The following is a 14,388-nucleotide window of genomic DNA, read 5'->3' as shown; positions in this document are numbered from 1 at the left end:
CTTCATTTGGGACATACTTTTACCATCACTCACTCTGTAATGTCTCACAGTTTTACAACAGTGAAGTCCTGCATACTGTAAACTGTATCTCTTAAGTCTCAAACTGGATATTAGATCAAAATGGCTTTTCTTTCCGACACCAGACTTCATTCCAAACTTGAACATAACTGTAGGAAAGTATTTCCAATAGATCAGTACATGCATTTTGAAAATTCTTAGTGTGTAGTTGTATAGGAAGGTATACTCTTCAGACAAACTTGCTTGGGCTTTATTTTCCCTGACATCTTTTTTTAGTATGCTAACAGGAAAGCATCCCCTTAGTGTTAATCTGATTATTTTTTAATGCTTCATATAAAATGAGAAATTTACCATGTCACAGTTCATTAATGAAGGATACACTGAAGGATTAAGACTTTGATCAAGACTAAATTATCTACCTGTAAAATAAAAGCCCACAGTTCAGTTTCCATACAAGTATCTGTGATGTAAAAATGGAGAAAGAAAAGATATCTAAACAAAACATTAACTGGACCACCATTTCATTAACAGTAATATATTGTTAATTAATATAAACCTCAGTGGTTGTCTTAACTATTTCAAAGTGTTAACACTGAATAAGTAATAGTTAGAAAGTTTGCTGTAAAATAATTGCTCAAACTTGTAAACTCAGTGCTGAAACACTTCTTCAGTGCAGTGCACCTATATAAATGAAAAGTTTTTTTTTAATAGTGTGAAGTACAATAATATTTCTAGAATAATACATATATATTTTTAAACTCCTAAGGTAATAGTATGCATGTGGTTAGGTTCATTATTAAGATATCAGTCTAAAGCATTATTGCAATGATAATGTATTCATATCTTTAAATTATTGTCTGTGACATGAGCATTGGAAATTTTGTTTGTGCTCAATGATGAAGGAACAATCTGAACTATTTGGACAAGACTATATTTAAGGAACCACTTAAAAATGCAATAAGCTGTAAATCTAGTTCCTGTTGGTTTAAAAAAACCCCAAACAACAAAACAATCAAAAAGCAAAAAACTCTACAAAGTGGCTGGAAAACCGTATGTAATCAGACTAGTGAAGAAATGAGTAGCACTAGAAAGCCTGAAAAAGTAAAGAAGTTGTATGAACAGCGTATGATAATCTGTGCAGAGTTAAGTTTAAAGTGGTATAATCAGAGCACTTATGCATCAGATGCTAAAGTAGTTAAGTACTCAGACAAGTGTACTTATCCACACATTACTTCGTGTACTATATAGTGAAAATATTCATTTTGCAGTGATGGTTTTTGAAATGTGTATACCACAGACTACTGGTATTTTTTAGACTTTTTTTTTTTTATACAGTAAGGACAAATTTGTGTGTGTTGCGGAGTGCATTTTATGTTCCGAATGGCTTAACCACTTCAAATTCAATATGCAAGGCTTATTAAAACACTTAACATCCTTTTTTGTTGGGTATTTTATTGGAAGTCGGTCACTTGAGCAAATTTATGCATTAGCTATTTGTGGTTTGTAACATATTAAAGCCAGATATCAGTAAACTGTGCTTGATTTGTAATAATGCTCTACTTAATGCTAAGTTATTTTAATTGTACGTTTGTTGGAACAAAAAAGAGGTTTGTAGGGTAGATGCCAATACACTGAAAGCCTTGAACTGTTAAGGGAAAAATACTGTGAAATCCAACATGCTGGTCAGTTAAAAGTCACAAACATTATATATTGGTAGTATGACCATTTTTATGGTGGTGGCCTTTGTGAATGATTGAACCTCATGGTTTTCAACCAGTGGATGGAGACAGAACTCTTATTACTGTATGAAATGCAGATCATGGCCTCTTGTGTGTGGTGTTAAATAGACGTACCTTGAAAATTACAGTCAGGTCACTAGTTACTTAAACTTCCACTTGTCTGAGGAGACTGAATATGATGAACACTTTTTTTTCACACCGGATTTCACTGGGTAGCTGGTTTATGTATATCTTGAAATTAGTTTGATTTTTAATTTTGTAACATTTAGAGTGGATTATGTGGACGTGTGTCACAAGTAATCATGAAAAAAACCCGGGGTTTTTTGCTGTTGTTCCTAAAATATATAGAGCAAATTTGTCGGTAGCCATAATATTTTCTTCAATATTAATATTTAATAGTAATATTTGATTCTAATTTTATAGTATTTTAATTCTATAGAATAGCAAAGTAAATATTTCTAACTTCTTATAAGGAAAGTTGCTTGGCTTTAGCTTTCTAAAGGGAGAGGACATACGCAGATCCAGTGATTTTACTAAGCAGGAAAGACTTGGATTCACACTTTCTAAATGTGTCTCAGGGCAGACAAGCCGTAAAATAGAAAGCTCAAAGCATGAGTATTAAACCTTGAGCTTATGAATTGTGCTGAAAAAAGTAAATTTTTTTCTAGTAACAGACTAGTTTTCTGAATTGCTAGTTCATGGTCGATGTCAGTCAGTGCACTGTATAAATTTTGCCGTAGTTTCCCTTCCAGCTGCCTGGAACAGTGTGTGATAAACATTGAGCTTGGCATGCTTCTCCTTTTGTTAATTGACTGGGCTGAAACAGAAGCATGCTGTGGTGAAATGGGGAGGTATAGTAGCAAGGCTCACACATCTCATATTAAAATTAATAAGAAGCTTGTATATCCCCTTAAGCATGCATTTGTATAATTATATTTTGTGGAGACATAAGAGTTGGTTTCACTGGAGATTTTCTGTCAATTAGTAGATGGAATGGTGAATGTACCCAAAGGCTGAGGAGTTTGAACGACTTACTAAGTACATGCTGTAGAATATTGAAGTCCCTGTGTGTTATTTTTTCTGTATGGCCTTAATTTGCTAGTTAGTGTTACAGTGTGAGAGAGTTTTATCTATAGAGGAATGCTTGGATTTTTACTTTGAATTTGTGCAGGTTGAAGGATCATCCCACGTTCAAACCGCTCAGTGTATTCAGCAGTAGTAATAGTAAAGCAATACAAGATTTTATGTGGCGGGTAATAGAAAGAATGAATAAGCCTTACTCTTTATTACTAAGGTACTTTGGTGTTTGAAGTTTAATTTTAAAAAATTGATTCCTTGGTAGTCTGTACAGCTAAATGTGGGAACTAGAGGCTTAGTGTAATGAAACCACTTAAAATTGTGTAAAGAGCATCTTGAAGAGCATGACTTAGAGCAAAAATGTTAAAGTAATAATGGAATAATGGCAGAAAATAATCAGGTGAGCAGACAGAAATCATGTATCTTAATAAGGTGCGTTTGAAGGACAGTTCAAATGCCCTGAATCCGCTTATGTACTGCTGTGTGTGAGATGTGAAACTTGTAATTTGAATTCTGTTCAGCTATGTAATCAGCTAAATTGTAAAACAATTTACATAACGTTATTTCTGGAATCCAATAGGATATTAGAGGAACTGCATCTTGGACAAAGGCTCTCATGATGATATCTTTTAAGAGCAGAGTTCACTAAAGCCAGGAAAGTGTTAATATTTAATTTACTTCTGCAGCATCACTGTATTCATGGGATAGCTTTGAAGGAAAAAACAAACCGATTTCTGTAGAAAGATCCTACTCCTTGCTGTTTCGTAACCAGAGTAATTAAATATAAATTAAGGTGGTAGTTATGCTCTTTATTTTTCTACTTTATTCATGCATGAGAAAAAACACCCATAACTAATTTTCATGTGAAATCTTTCCCTCTGTATTCTGTCACACTTCCTGCACAACTTTAAAAATACAAAGTCTTTTGAAATGAGCTAAGCTGTTTCAGCTTCTCATATCTCTGTTCAGTGGTTTCTGGAGTTGTACGGTAGCTCAGTATTGTCTAGTTTTACCTCTTGGCTTCTTTCAAATGAGAAATTGAATTGAAAGTATTATCAGCACTATGCTATGCTTTTCTTGACCTTTGTCTAGTTGTCATAGCTTGGCCAATACTGGCTTTTTTCTTTGTATTTTTTTGAGATTCTCTAGTCTTCATGGTGCAGATGAGTACAGAGTTACAAATTTGTATGTGATACTAATCATGAGGTCTGATTAATCAAGATTGTTCTGGAAGTACTTTCCAGTATTGGCACTAAGTAGTTACTGGAGGCAATAAATAGAAACATGTATTAAGAAATGCAGAAAATGTAATCTATGTAATGAGTGAGCTAAGACTTTCTTACAGGCTTAAAATCACATCAGCCCTGTGTGTTTGTGTATTAAACAGTTTAATGTGAAGGATAGGTATGATTTGTGACAAATACAGCTTGAACTAATGTGAGCCTGATCATATACTAAAACTGCAATGTTCGGTTCACATTGATCACATCGTTTCATAACTGCAAGCTTTGCAGTTCCGTGTATTTGCCAAAAGATGACAAATCATTAGTCTTAATCCATTTACTTGATTATTTTTTTTTTTTTACTTTGTAGGAAATAATTATCCCTATTCCATATTATATTCAGAGCCACACCTCGAAATCCTTTTGTAAATGTTCTTAGCCAGAGCAGAAAAGGATTCTGCTGCAATAAAAGTGCTTTTGTGGGTTTATGCAGTAGTTATGGTTAATCTCTCTCAAGCGGAAATATGTTAGCTGTAGGACCATAGATTACTTGCCTAGTCAATATGAAGGAGTCTTTCTTAGTGCACAGTGAAAGAACATGGAATATATTGTAAATGCTAGGATATTCTTACTCATTTCTCTATCTAGAAAGCAGTTTTCTGTACTCAGCCTCTGCCATAATCCCTTGTACTGACTAGGGGTTAGGGGTGCTGACAGCTCTTCGGTCATCAAACTCAGTAAAATGAAACCGTGGGGATATTTTTGTGACTTCTTTTAAAGATGTGTTTTGAAGAAGTAGTCTGCTGCTTGTGTGTATGCAAAGCACAAGAAGCTATTGCAGAACTTTGAATAGAGCATTAATAGAGTGTATTTTTAGTTAAAATGTCAGGGGGAAAAATGGGAGTGTTTACTGCATTTTTTCTTAGATACACAGACAATTGAGAAATTAAATCCAAGTGGCTTTGAGAGGTAAAATTCTCTAAAACCATAATTTGAATGTACTCTGTTGTACAAAAGCTTAATTCCTGTAAGGCACAGCAGTCAAGTGTACTTGATCTGACCCTTTTGGGCAGCCTTTGAATTGAATGATAGCGGTGCTCCGTTTGTTCAGTACACAGCACGTTCTCAGAATGGTTCATCTGTCCGGTGTACAGGATGCGCTGTAAGTTTGGATGCACCTTCATATGGCGTTAACTCTCCTGAGTTAGTTTTTGGAGTTGAGACCACCTTTAGAAGAGCAGTTGTGCTCTTGGTTATGTGTAGTCTGTTCTTAGAGTTTGTATTCACCTGTGATGGTCACTGTCTGCTTTTACATCACCACCTGAACTGGTTTTACTCAAGTGAATGTAGGTCATACTGATGAAAATCAACACAAGCAGAAGAGTGATAGGGTTAACAGTACAGAATAACTGCAACTTCTGACTGTAGTGGTGGTTGGGCATCTTTGATGTTTGTAAGCCAGAAAACCTTTAACATTATAATTTTCAGTCTGTATTGATTTGTGGACATCAAAGCATTTTCGTGTGAGAATCTTTCTGAACTGCTTCAGAAACTTCATAAACATACTAGTGCATTTCAACAGGAGACCAGCCCGTCATTAAAACTGGTACCTTGCCAAAGTTTTAAACCATCAACTTTTGAAGTGGTGTCTCTCTTGCTAGTCAGGTTTTCTCTACCAGGTACTGACTACTTCTCTAGTGATAAGAAGGCTGGAAGGCTGAAGATGGTAATTTTCTGAGTAACAAATTCTGATTCTCTTTTTGAAATGCTAGGACTTTGCATTACTGTTGTGGAGTAATAATGCCGTTACCACTTTATCCCAGTCTATATCGTGGAGTATGAGTGTTGGCTGACTCTTGCTGAATGAGCATACTTCCAAAGTTGAAGTAGGTTGGAGAAGAAGGAACGTGCTGTGTTGCTCGGCATATGAGTGGCAATCATAATCATGGGCTTCCTTAAATCCTATAGATGTTTCAATGTATGCTAATATAGTTAAATAAGTATAATCATTTAAGTCAGATGTAGTTAAATAGGGCAATAAACTTTCAAAATATAATTTTGCAGGTTGGAGAGCTTGCATTTTTTGTGTGTGTCATGCAGGTTCCTTAAGTAGCAGACAACTACTGGATATGCTAGAAAAGGGACACTTTCAGTTTTCATGAACTTTGCAAGATTGGTGCAGTTCAGACTCAGTTCGGGGGGGTAAAAAGGAAGAAAATTCACAGGCTTTTTGTCAAGGACTTAGTCTGAAATAAAAGGTGGTATGGTTGCTGTTACTGGATGACTTCTGAGAGCAAGAAAATGTCTCAGGGTGAGAAAGCCACTCTAAGCAGTTCTGTTGTGCTAGACCAGGTTGAATTCTATTTTTCAGAATATAATTAATTTTAATACAGATTATGCAGTAAAAAGTACAGAATAAAAGGAGCAATTGCTCTCTATTCAAAGTGTAATACTGTAAATCTGAGTTCCGCAAGTTTTCTTATGCGCACGCTTTATTTGCCCATTGTAGAATGACACTGTGGTTCAGTGTTACGATGCATTAATGCTGTCTTCAGGGGGTTTGTTTTGTTTTTTTTTTAAATGGAAGACAACAAAAAACCTGAAGTATAACACTCTAGCTCCAATGTTGTAGCTGGGATTTTTTACTTGTCTGCAGATCTGTAGAAAGTCTTGACTTGCAGAGGTCATAAGTAACTGTTCAGATTTTTTTTAAAATAGCATGAATTTTTGTCAAATTTAGGTTTTTTTCTAAACATGTTATCAGTTTGTGAGCATTGTTGGATAACCTAGTGATTCAAAAATACAGAAAATGAAAATCCACAACTTGCGTTCTGCTAATTGGTTCTGACTTTTATGAACCATTAATTTCTGCAAAAGCCTTTCAGTGTATATTAAAATTAAATACCTGTCATAGAAATTATTTCTCTATTTGTTTATATTCTCAACCTTTTGATTTAATTTGAAAGCTGTTTAAATGCTTTGCATCATGTTAATACTAAACTAAGTAAAGAGACAAGTAAATCCTGCCTTGCGATTTCATTATGCTTATGGCTGCTATTGTGGCAATTGAAGTAAAGCTATTTTCATCCTGTAGTTTTAGTTTATAGGATGAAGTTGTGTAATGATTCATTTGGTCTTCTGAGTTACTTGTGGAACTATAGATAGAAGACTTCTGCATTGGTTCAAGATCAACCTCAAGCACTCCGATGTCAAATCGCTTGCATTTACTGCTACAGAGCTTAGAGCTGAAGGAAGATACAGGATTTCATTTAGAACCTGTTCCTCAGCATCTGCTTCATTACACTGAAATTGAAGATGACTGCTTCATTTCTTTTTTTTTGGTCATAGTAAATACAATTTCTGTAACTGAGGAAGTCAAAATGATAAGGCGAATTGGCTGGCTAGAAGAGGGAAGGTAAATTAAAAACCAATGGGCATGCATGTGAAAGGTTCTTAACAAGTGGAAGCTCTTAACCCAACAAGTACAGTATTTTAACTAAGTGGATGTGGCAGAAAAGAGAATGTGATCCTGTTCAGGAGCGTGATCTATAAATGTGTATCACGGTCATGGTGTTCCTTATGTGTTGGAGTGAGGGGCAGGGAAAGGGGCAGTAATAAACTACCATTAAAATATATGCTTGATTAACAGCTTCTGTAAGTTCTTATTCATATGGTAATATCTGTATTTTGTGGGTATATGGCATTTAGTGGAACTTTTTGCCCTTTGTATTTCAGTGATAGACGTTTGCTACAACCTGCTCAGGTATGTGACATTCTCAAAGGAGTTATATTGGTCATCTGCTACTTCATGATGCACTATGTTGACTACTCTATGATGTACCATCTGATAAGGGGACAGTCTGTCATAAAGCTCTACATCATCTATAACATGCTTGAGGTAAGAATGCTGACATCAGAATATCAAGCATGCTTTTTTCAGACTGTTTAAAATATTGTTGTGTTGCTGTATTTGTAATTAGAATGTGGTGCATCTCGTATTCTCACAAATGTGCGCACACCCATGATTAATAAGCCTAGGTGCAGTGAAACAGACAAGTTCATGAAAAATAAGCTTTATAGATACTGTTTCATATTGCCTAGTTCCTGGAGCTTATTAATTAATTTAGTTGAATGAAAATTGAGACATGGAAATGGAAGAATTGTCTTAAACTGAAATGCAAGGGGTGGACCAGATAAGATTTTGAAGTAGTTTTGAAAAGCAGAAACTATCAATTTGAAATAATAAGATCCTGAGAGCGAGTGGAGAAGGAAGATAGTAGAAGACATGGAATTTCTTTTTTTAATTCTTAGTTTTGGAAGTATACCTTTCATTGTATTCAAGGACATGCTTTACTGTTTAACCTGTCTCAGTCCTGGCTAGCAGACAAAAGCCTGAGTACGTAAACAGTAAGTTGAATGGATATAGTGAAACAAGAAAAGGAAGTCCTGTTTTGGGAGGTAAGGTAAAGAGAAATTCAGGGGTAAAAAAAAATGTTTGTTTTGTTATTAATTTAAAGCATGAAATTTTCAATTGCACTTTTATGATCAGTGATTCACGAATAATGTTTTCATAGCTACAATCTTGTCTCCATCCTGCAACCGTAGGACATGTATAGGAATACAGCCTCTTAAAAGGACTCAATCAGATCTTTGTACACAAGAGTTAATCTACTAGGATTCTGGGATCTCCGAATAACATATTAATGTTTGTTTGAACATCTGTTTTACCTTTGTTTGAAGACTGTTAAAATTGGGCTACGCTTTGTGCAAAATCTGACTATTTTGTCTAAAGGTATTTGTTCTTTCCTCATAAAATATGAAAATATTGCATAAGGAATACAATTCATTATCCTATGTGAAATAAATACCATACAAGCCTCCTCAGTTGTTTATTCATAGGGATTTGTTTCCATTGGTTTTAGATTTGATGAAAAACATGTACACATACTAAATTCGCACTGAGTTACTATGTGGATTTTACTTGTGTTGGGAAATATTCATCCGCATATAGCTCCACAATCTGAGAGAGTATAATTTAACAAATCCATGTGCTCAAAATAGTAATTTCTCTTTTATTTCAAGACTACTTCAAAAGCTGAGAAAGTACAGCACTATGTGCTTACCATGTAATTTGAAGAGATACTGCAGTGTTTGCTGTAAATTAGAAGCCACATGCCAATCCAATTTAAATGAAGAGGAGAAGAGTTGAGTTTCCTTGCTATGTTTGGCAGAATCCGAAGTGTGTGTCTCAACTAAGAATTGCTGCCCGGGTTTCTTTTTGGGAAAGGGGGAAGTCTGTTGCCACTCATGGTTATTAGAAAAGTTACATTAGAATTTGAAGTTGGAAATTGTATTTAATTTCCATGGTGTTTCATGAAACCCAGCATGCTAAGCAGAGGGCATGTTTAAAGTGGGTTTTTTTGGTTTTACCATGGTAGGTTGCAGGCACAGTATTGGCAGTAAATGTCATGGGATCCCACTGGAAGACTTGATAGTCGGCTTTCAATAGTTCGAATATTGGCTTGCTTAGATTACTTTGTTGAATTTTGTTGTAAGTCTTTGCTACTAATGCAAGCAGTGTTTTTTAAGCAATAAACTTTATATTTTTACAAGTTTTCAAAATAGGAAGATCTCTTTAATTTAGTTAAATCACTTGAGCAACAGAGATGTTTACAATGTCCTAATGTTTTCGGCTGTCAGCAAGTCCAGGAAATACTGTCCTGGACAGATGCGAGGAATGCAAAAGCTTCAAATTGTGTCCTGAATGCTCCTGATAGACAGCTTAAGGGGAGCATTCAGCACATTTAGCTTAAATGACACTTCTCTTTTTTAGATTCAGACCCACCGGCTCCTGCTCCTTGTGAAGCCCCAGTGTGCGTTACCGCTGGTGACAGCACTCACCATGGAATTCTGCTGGAGCCTGGAGCCGGCATGTAGGGTTTAGGTAAGTCATATTTGGAAAAGCAAGCAACAATATTGTGTGGTGGGTTTTAATATTTTCTATTCTGTCAGCTGAGAAGCAAGGACTGCTTAAATAAAAAGGAAAGCAAAGCCACCATGTTATCTATTAAAACCCTCACAATATTGTGAACAAAAATTTACCAAATTCTAAGCATTCTGTAGTCGGTGTTACTACACCAGGTGTAATTACTCAATGGGTCATCACAATGAGCAGGAATTAAATAATGTAGATCACCTTAATTTACAAAATTTAAAAGCCGAAAACAATACCACTGTAAATATCTCTCAGACTGATGGAGTTTTGAACTTCAGATTTATGATGATTCATCAGCTCATGGTTTCTTTCATTTTATTTCATAGGTGATGCTTAAAAAGTAGCATATAGTTTACTTTTTTTAATTCAGCCTTCAAATTCTAGGTAACTTCAATAAATGTTGGCTCCAATAGATTAGTATGACTTCCCTCCTTCAGTATCTTTACCTGCAGAACTCTTAGTGAACAAAGTCAGAAAATGATCCCAAATCTACATTTACTTACGTTGTCCCAAGAAGTTATTTTCCCGTTAATAGGTATGGTTCAATATTTGCAGGTGCATCATGCACCTAGTTCTGTATTGTTGCATGTTGTTTTAACATGTCCAAAATAGTTGTCTTGCAGAAAGACAGTAAGAGGAACTATCAGTTGTCTTTATTAAGTAGACTTAATCAGGTTTTCATATTCAACTATTTCTGTTTTGTAGAGTTAGTAAGCAGTGTGGCTTTTTTTTTTTAGCCAAACGTGTGCCTTGTGATACCAAATTTAATTTTGTAAGTGCTGGTTTTGTTGTTTTATGCAGCTTAGTTTGAAAATTATTGAACTGTAGTGTATAGGCAGAAAAAAACTTCCCTTGTGATTATCTTCAGGTTTACATGTTTGCTGATACTAAAGTGTTGGGAACTGGTAGAACTCCATGGGACCTTTCTTGCCTGTGGTATTGCGAGCTCAGATTGCTGTCCATGTTTTTCCTATCTTTAGAATTGCTGCTAGATATTTTTCCCAACTCGTGCATATATTCGTTGTATTACACTTGAGACATTTGTAGCTTTTTCAAACTTATTTTCCCCTTTTGTCAGAATTTTAGTCCCTCTTGATCACCTTTGTTGTACTGTGGTACTTTTACTTTTGAATTCTGCTTTATGCAGAGATTTGTATTAAGTATGTACTTTATTCCAAGGTGTAAGGAAACAGTACAGCCAAATCTAATTTCAGTCTTTCTTGTATCTGTAAGTTGATGATGTTCCTTACCACACATCTGAAATTCACTTTTCTTCCCCCACCACCCTCCCATTAAACCCAGAGGGATAGGAAAAAAGTATTTAGGATAGTTTGATGCAACATACATATTGCTTTATCAAAGGCTGAAGTTAGAACTGTACTTGGGTGTCTTCCAAGGAGGCATCTAAGATAAAAGTAAATGGTTATATATTGTAAATACTGTTGAAAATGGGATATAGTGAGATTGAGAGGGAAAGTAAGCTGCTGAGTATACAAAAGGAACAATGTCTGTGAAATCCAGAGTGGAAATGGAATGAATAAGAGCTGGAAAGTGATAAATACGTGAAACTTTTTTTAGGTTGAGCTGTACTTACAGTGTCATATTCAGGTGTTAGAAAAATATTGCTTTAAGGCAGTGAAAAGTTCTTCTTGTTTAGGTGGCTGATCGTCTGTTTTCTTCATTTGGACAAGATATTTTGGATGCTCTTTATTGGACAGCTACAGAACCTAAGGAAAGAAAAAGAGCTCACATAGGTGTGATTCCTCACTTCTTCATGGCAGTGCTTTATGTCTGTATCCTTTTTCTTCACGAAGTTGCAAACTTTAAAAAATTAAATTACAGAGTAGTTGCTCTGCATTATTTTATAAAATATTTGAAAAATTGATAGTGTTCCTAAATTGATGTTCCTTTGCTTTCAAAGTAAGATTGCCAGTACTACAGTTTAAAATTAATGAAAAAAAAAACCCTTCTAACCTGCTTCAGAAAAAACACCAAACCTTTATAACGGTATACCACTGCAGTAGTAGACAGGGGTTTTTAATGTGCAGTAAGATTAAAAACAGTAATTGGATAGTTCGTGGAAACTTTGATCTCTGATTTGTATTTGACTATTTTGGGTTACAGGGTCTTGAAGACAGTGGGGTTTTGTTATTTAGTGGAATGTTACAAACATAGCTTGAAAATGTTTTCTTGAAACAAAGGAATAAACTCATGAATATTCAGGGTGCAAATGAGTTCAGTGTGAAGTAACCTTAGAGTGAAATAATGGAAGTGATCTGTAAAGGCATACAGAATGATAGATATGGTGATGAATTTTGAATTCTTGTACTTTCCTCTGTTTTCTCTGACATCTTTAGGCTAATTCTGAATCTTTCTTTATCTCAGATTTTTTTTTTTCTTTCAGGTTGTATTGCTGTTTCTCCTGACTAATGTCATGAGGCTCTTCTAGAACAAGAAAAATTAATACAATTATTGCATGCTATGAAACACTGTAGGCACATTACATAGGTTTAGGTACTCTGAGCTGTAAATCTAGTGGACAGGGAGATACAAATCTCTTTGTTAAACTTTGGAAACAGAACAGGAAATATTACTTCCAAATATGCTTCCTTAACCCTGCTATCTAGTCCTGCACGCTATTCTTATAATGGTTCAAGCAACAACCCTTAATGTGGCCTTCAACTCCCACAATAAATCACTGCTTACCATCATGATGTCCAATAATGTAAGTATGTAGCTTTATTACATAGCTACCCTAATTTTTTTCACCATCCTTAATCTGTGTATCATATGTATCGTGTCTATTTTCATATTATTTGATAGTCTGATTTGTTTATATCATTTTTTAATCAATAGAAACTAACTAACTGTTTTTAAAAATTGCAGTTCGTTGAAATAAAAGGAAGTGTTTTCAAGAAGTTTGAGAAGAATAATCTTTTTCAAATGTCAAATAGCGGTATGTATAGCTGTGCTAAACAGGAGAAAATGTGAAGTGAGATCTAATTTTTAAATTTATTTATTTATTTAATATTATTGTTAAAACAGCTTTACATTGGTGAATTTGAGCATTCTGACTTGAGTTCCTCATCTCCCATATCACTGTTTGGTTCGGTAGGATGAAACTGGGGTTCCACTTCCAGGACCAGTGTCTCACATTCACACATTCTTAAATGGCTGCTTTTATTTGAAATGCTAAAACAACCTATTGGCTGTGTGCTAAAGTTATTAAATATGACTTTCAGATTTAATTTATGGTATTCAAAATATGTATGCTTCAAAGCACCTGAAGTAATCTATGTTTTCAAAAAGTTGACTTTATAGTGTGCTGAGTTGATGTTGATCTTAGATTGTATGTTGTTGGCAGTTGTGAGCGTGGATCTTGAAATGCTTCCTCGCTTCTCAAAAAGAACGTAACGATGAAGTAGCTGGTTTATGAGGGAAATACCAGACGTGACTGTAACTGCTGACATGGTGTCGAGACAGTAGGAGGGGGTATTTGGGAAACATGTTTTGCTTCTGGCACTTCTTAACTGTGTTGCTGCTTAGTATGGAATTTGGGAAGTCTTACTCAGTGTGTCTCATGGGGAAAATCTGTTACAGGTATACTTTGATGGGGGTACTTTCTAATACTGGTATCAGCCATCTGAAATATTTGCGGAATTCTTCGTTTCAAAACTAATAGGAGAGATTGCACTTTAAACTAGAGCTTCTTTGCTTGTAATATTTTCTGGCCTTTGATCACATATGTTTCTGTTTATTTCTGCATATGGCGCTCTTGGTCAAAGCTATAGATAGGCAAACAGAATATATTTCTTCATGCCAACTCCTAGTTTTTTAAACCAGAGAACTCAACTGTTCAAAAGGTTAAAAAAAATGATGTAGCTACTCATCTGAAAATAGATGATTTGGATTTTTTTATCAAGAGTTAAACTTCCAGCAGGCTTGCTTCAGGTTTTGGATTCTGGCTCTTAGTGTGATTTTCATCAAATTCATCTGCAAACTGTGATGATATTACATACAAATGTTAAATGGCAATTGTTTTGTTATGCTTTGGGTGAGAGACTATATAACGTCTTAAATATATAACATAACAAAAAAATTAGCATTAAATTTGAATGTACCTCAACTTACATAAGTTCTTAATGCCCCCCAAAAAATCTTCCCAGATGGGTTAAGGTGTTTATCTGTTCTACTAGTATGTAATTTTAGTTCCAAGATTTAAATACTTGCATTTTTTTAAATTCAAATTTATTTAACTTTACAGTGAGAATGTCTAAAAGTGATGTTTACTAAAATATTAACAGAAAACATAGATGATTTTTCTTACATTTCCTCT

The 14,388-nt window shown here is 34.9% G+C and overlaps 1 protein-coding gene across 8 annotated transcripts in view; it reads left to right on the top strand.

Moving 5' to 3' along the window:
* TAPT1 (transmembrane anterior posterior transformation 1) overlaps window positions 1-14,388 on the top strand; it is a 48,260-nt gene that overhangs the window by 14,390 nt on the left and 19,482 nt on the right. For all 8 annotated transcript variants that reach the window (XM_040595244.1, XM_040595335.1, XM_040595653.1 and 5 more), the window contains 4 exons: window positions 7,793-7,955; window positions 11,710-11,845; window positions 12,680-12,777; window positions 12,939-13,008. In XM_040595244.1, the coding sequence (XP_040451178.1) occupies window positions 7,793-7,955; window positions 11,710-11,845; window positions 12,680-12,777; window positions 12,939-13,008 (467 nt within the window). The remainder of the gene's footprint in view (window positions 1-7,792; window positions 7,956-11,709; window positions 11,846-12,679; window positions 12,778-12,938; window positions 13,009-14,388) is intronic.

The sequence above is a fragment of the Falco naumanni genome, chromosome 1 (genome assembly GCF_017639655.2).
Source record: "Falco naumanni isolate bFalNau1 chromosome 1, bFalNau1.pat, whole genome shotgun sequence".
Classification (NCBI taxonomy): Eukaryota; Metazoa; Chordata; class Aves; order Falconiformes; family Falconidae; genus Falco; species Falco naumanni.
Note: the sequence above shows the minus strand (reverse complement) of the source record. Positions and strands in the feature narration are given on the sequence as shown.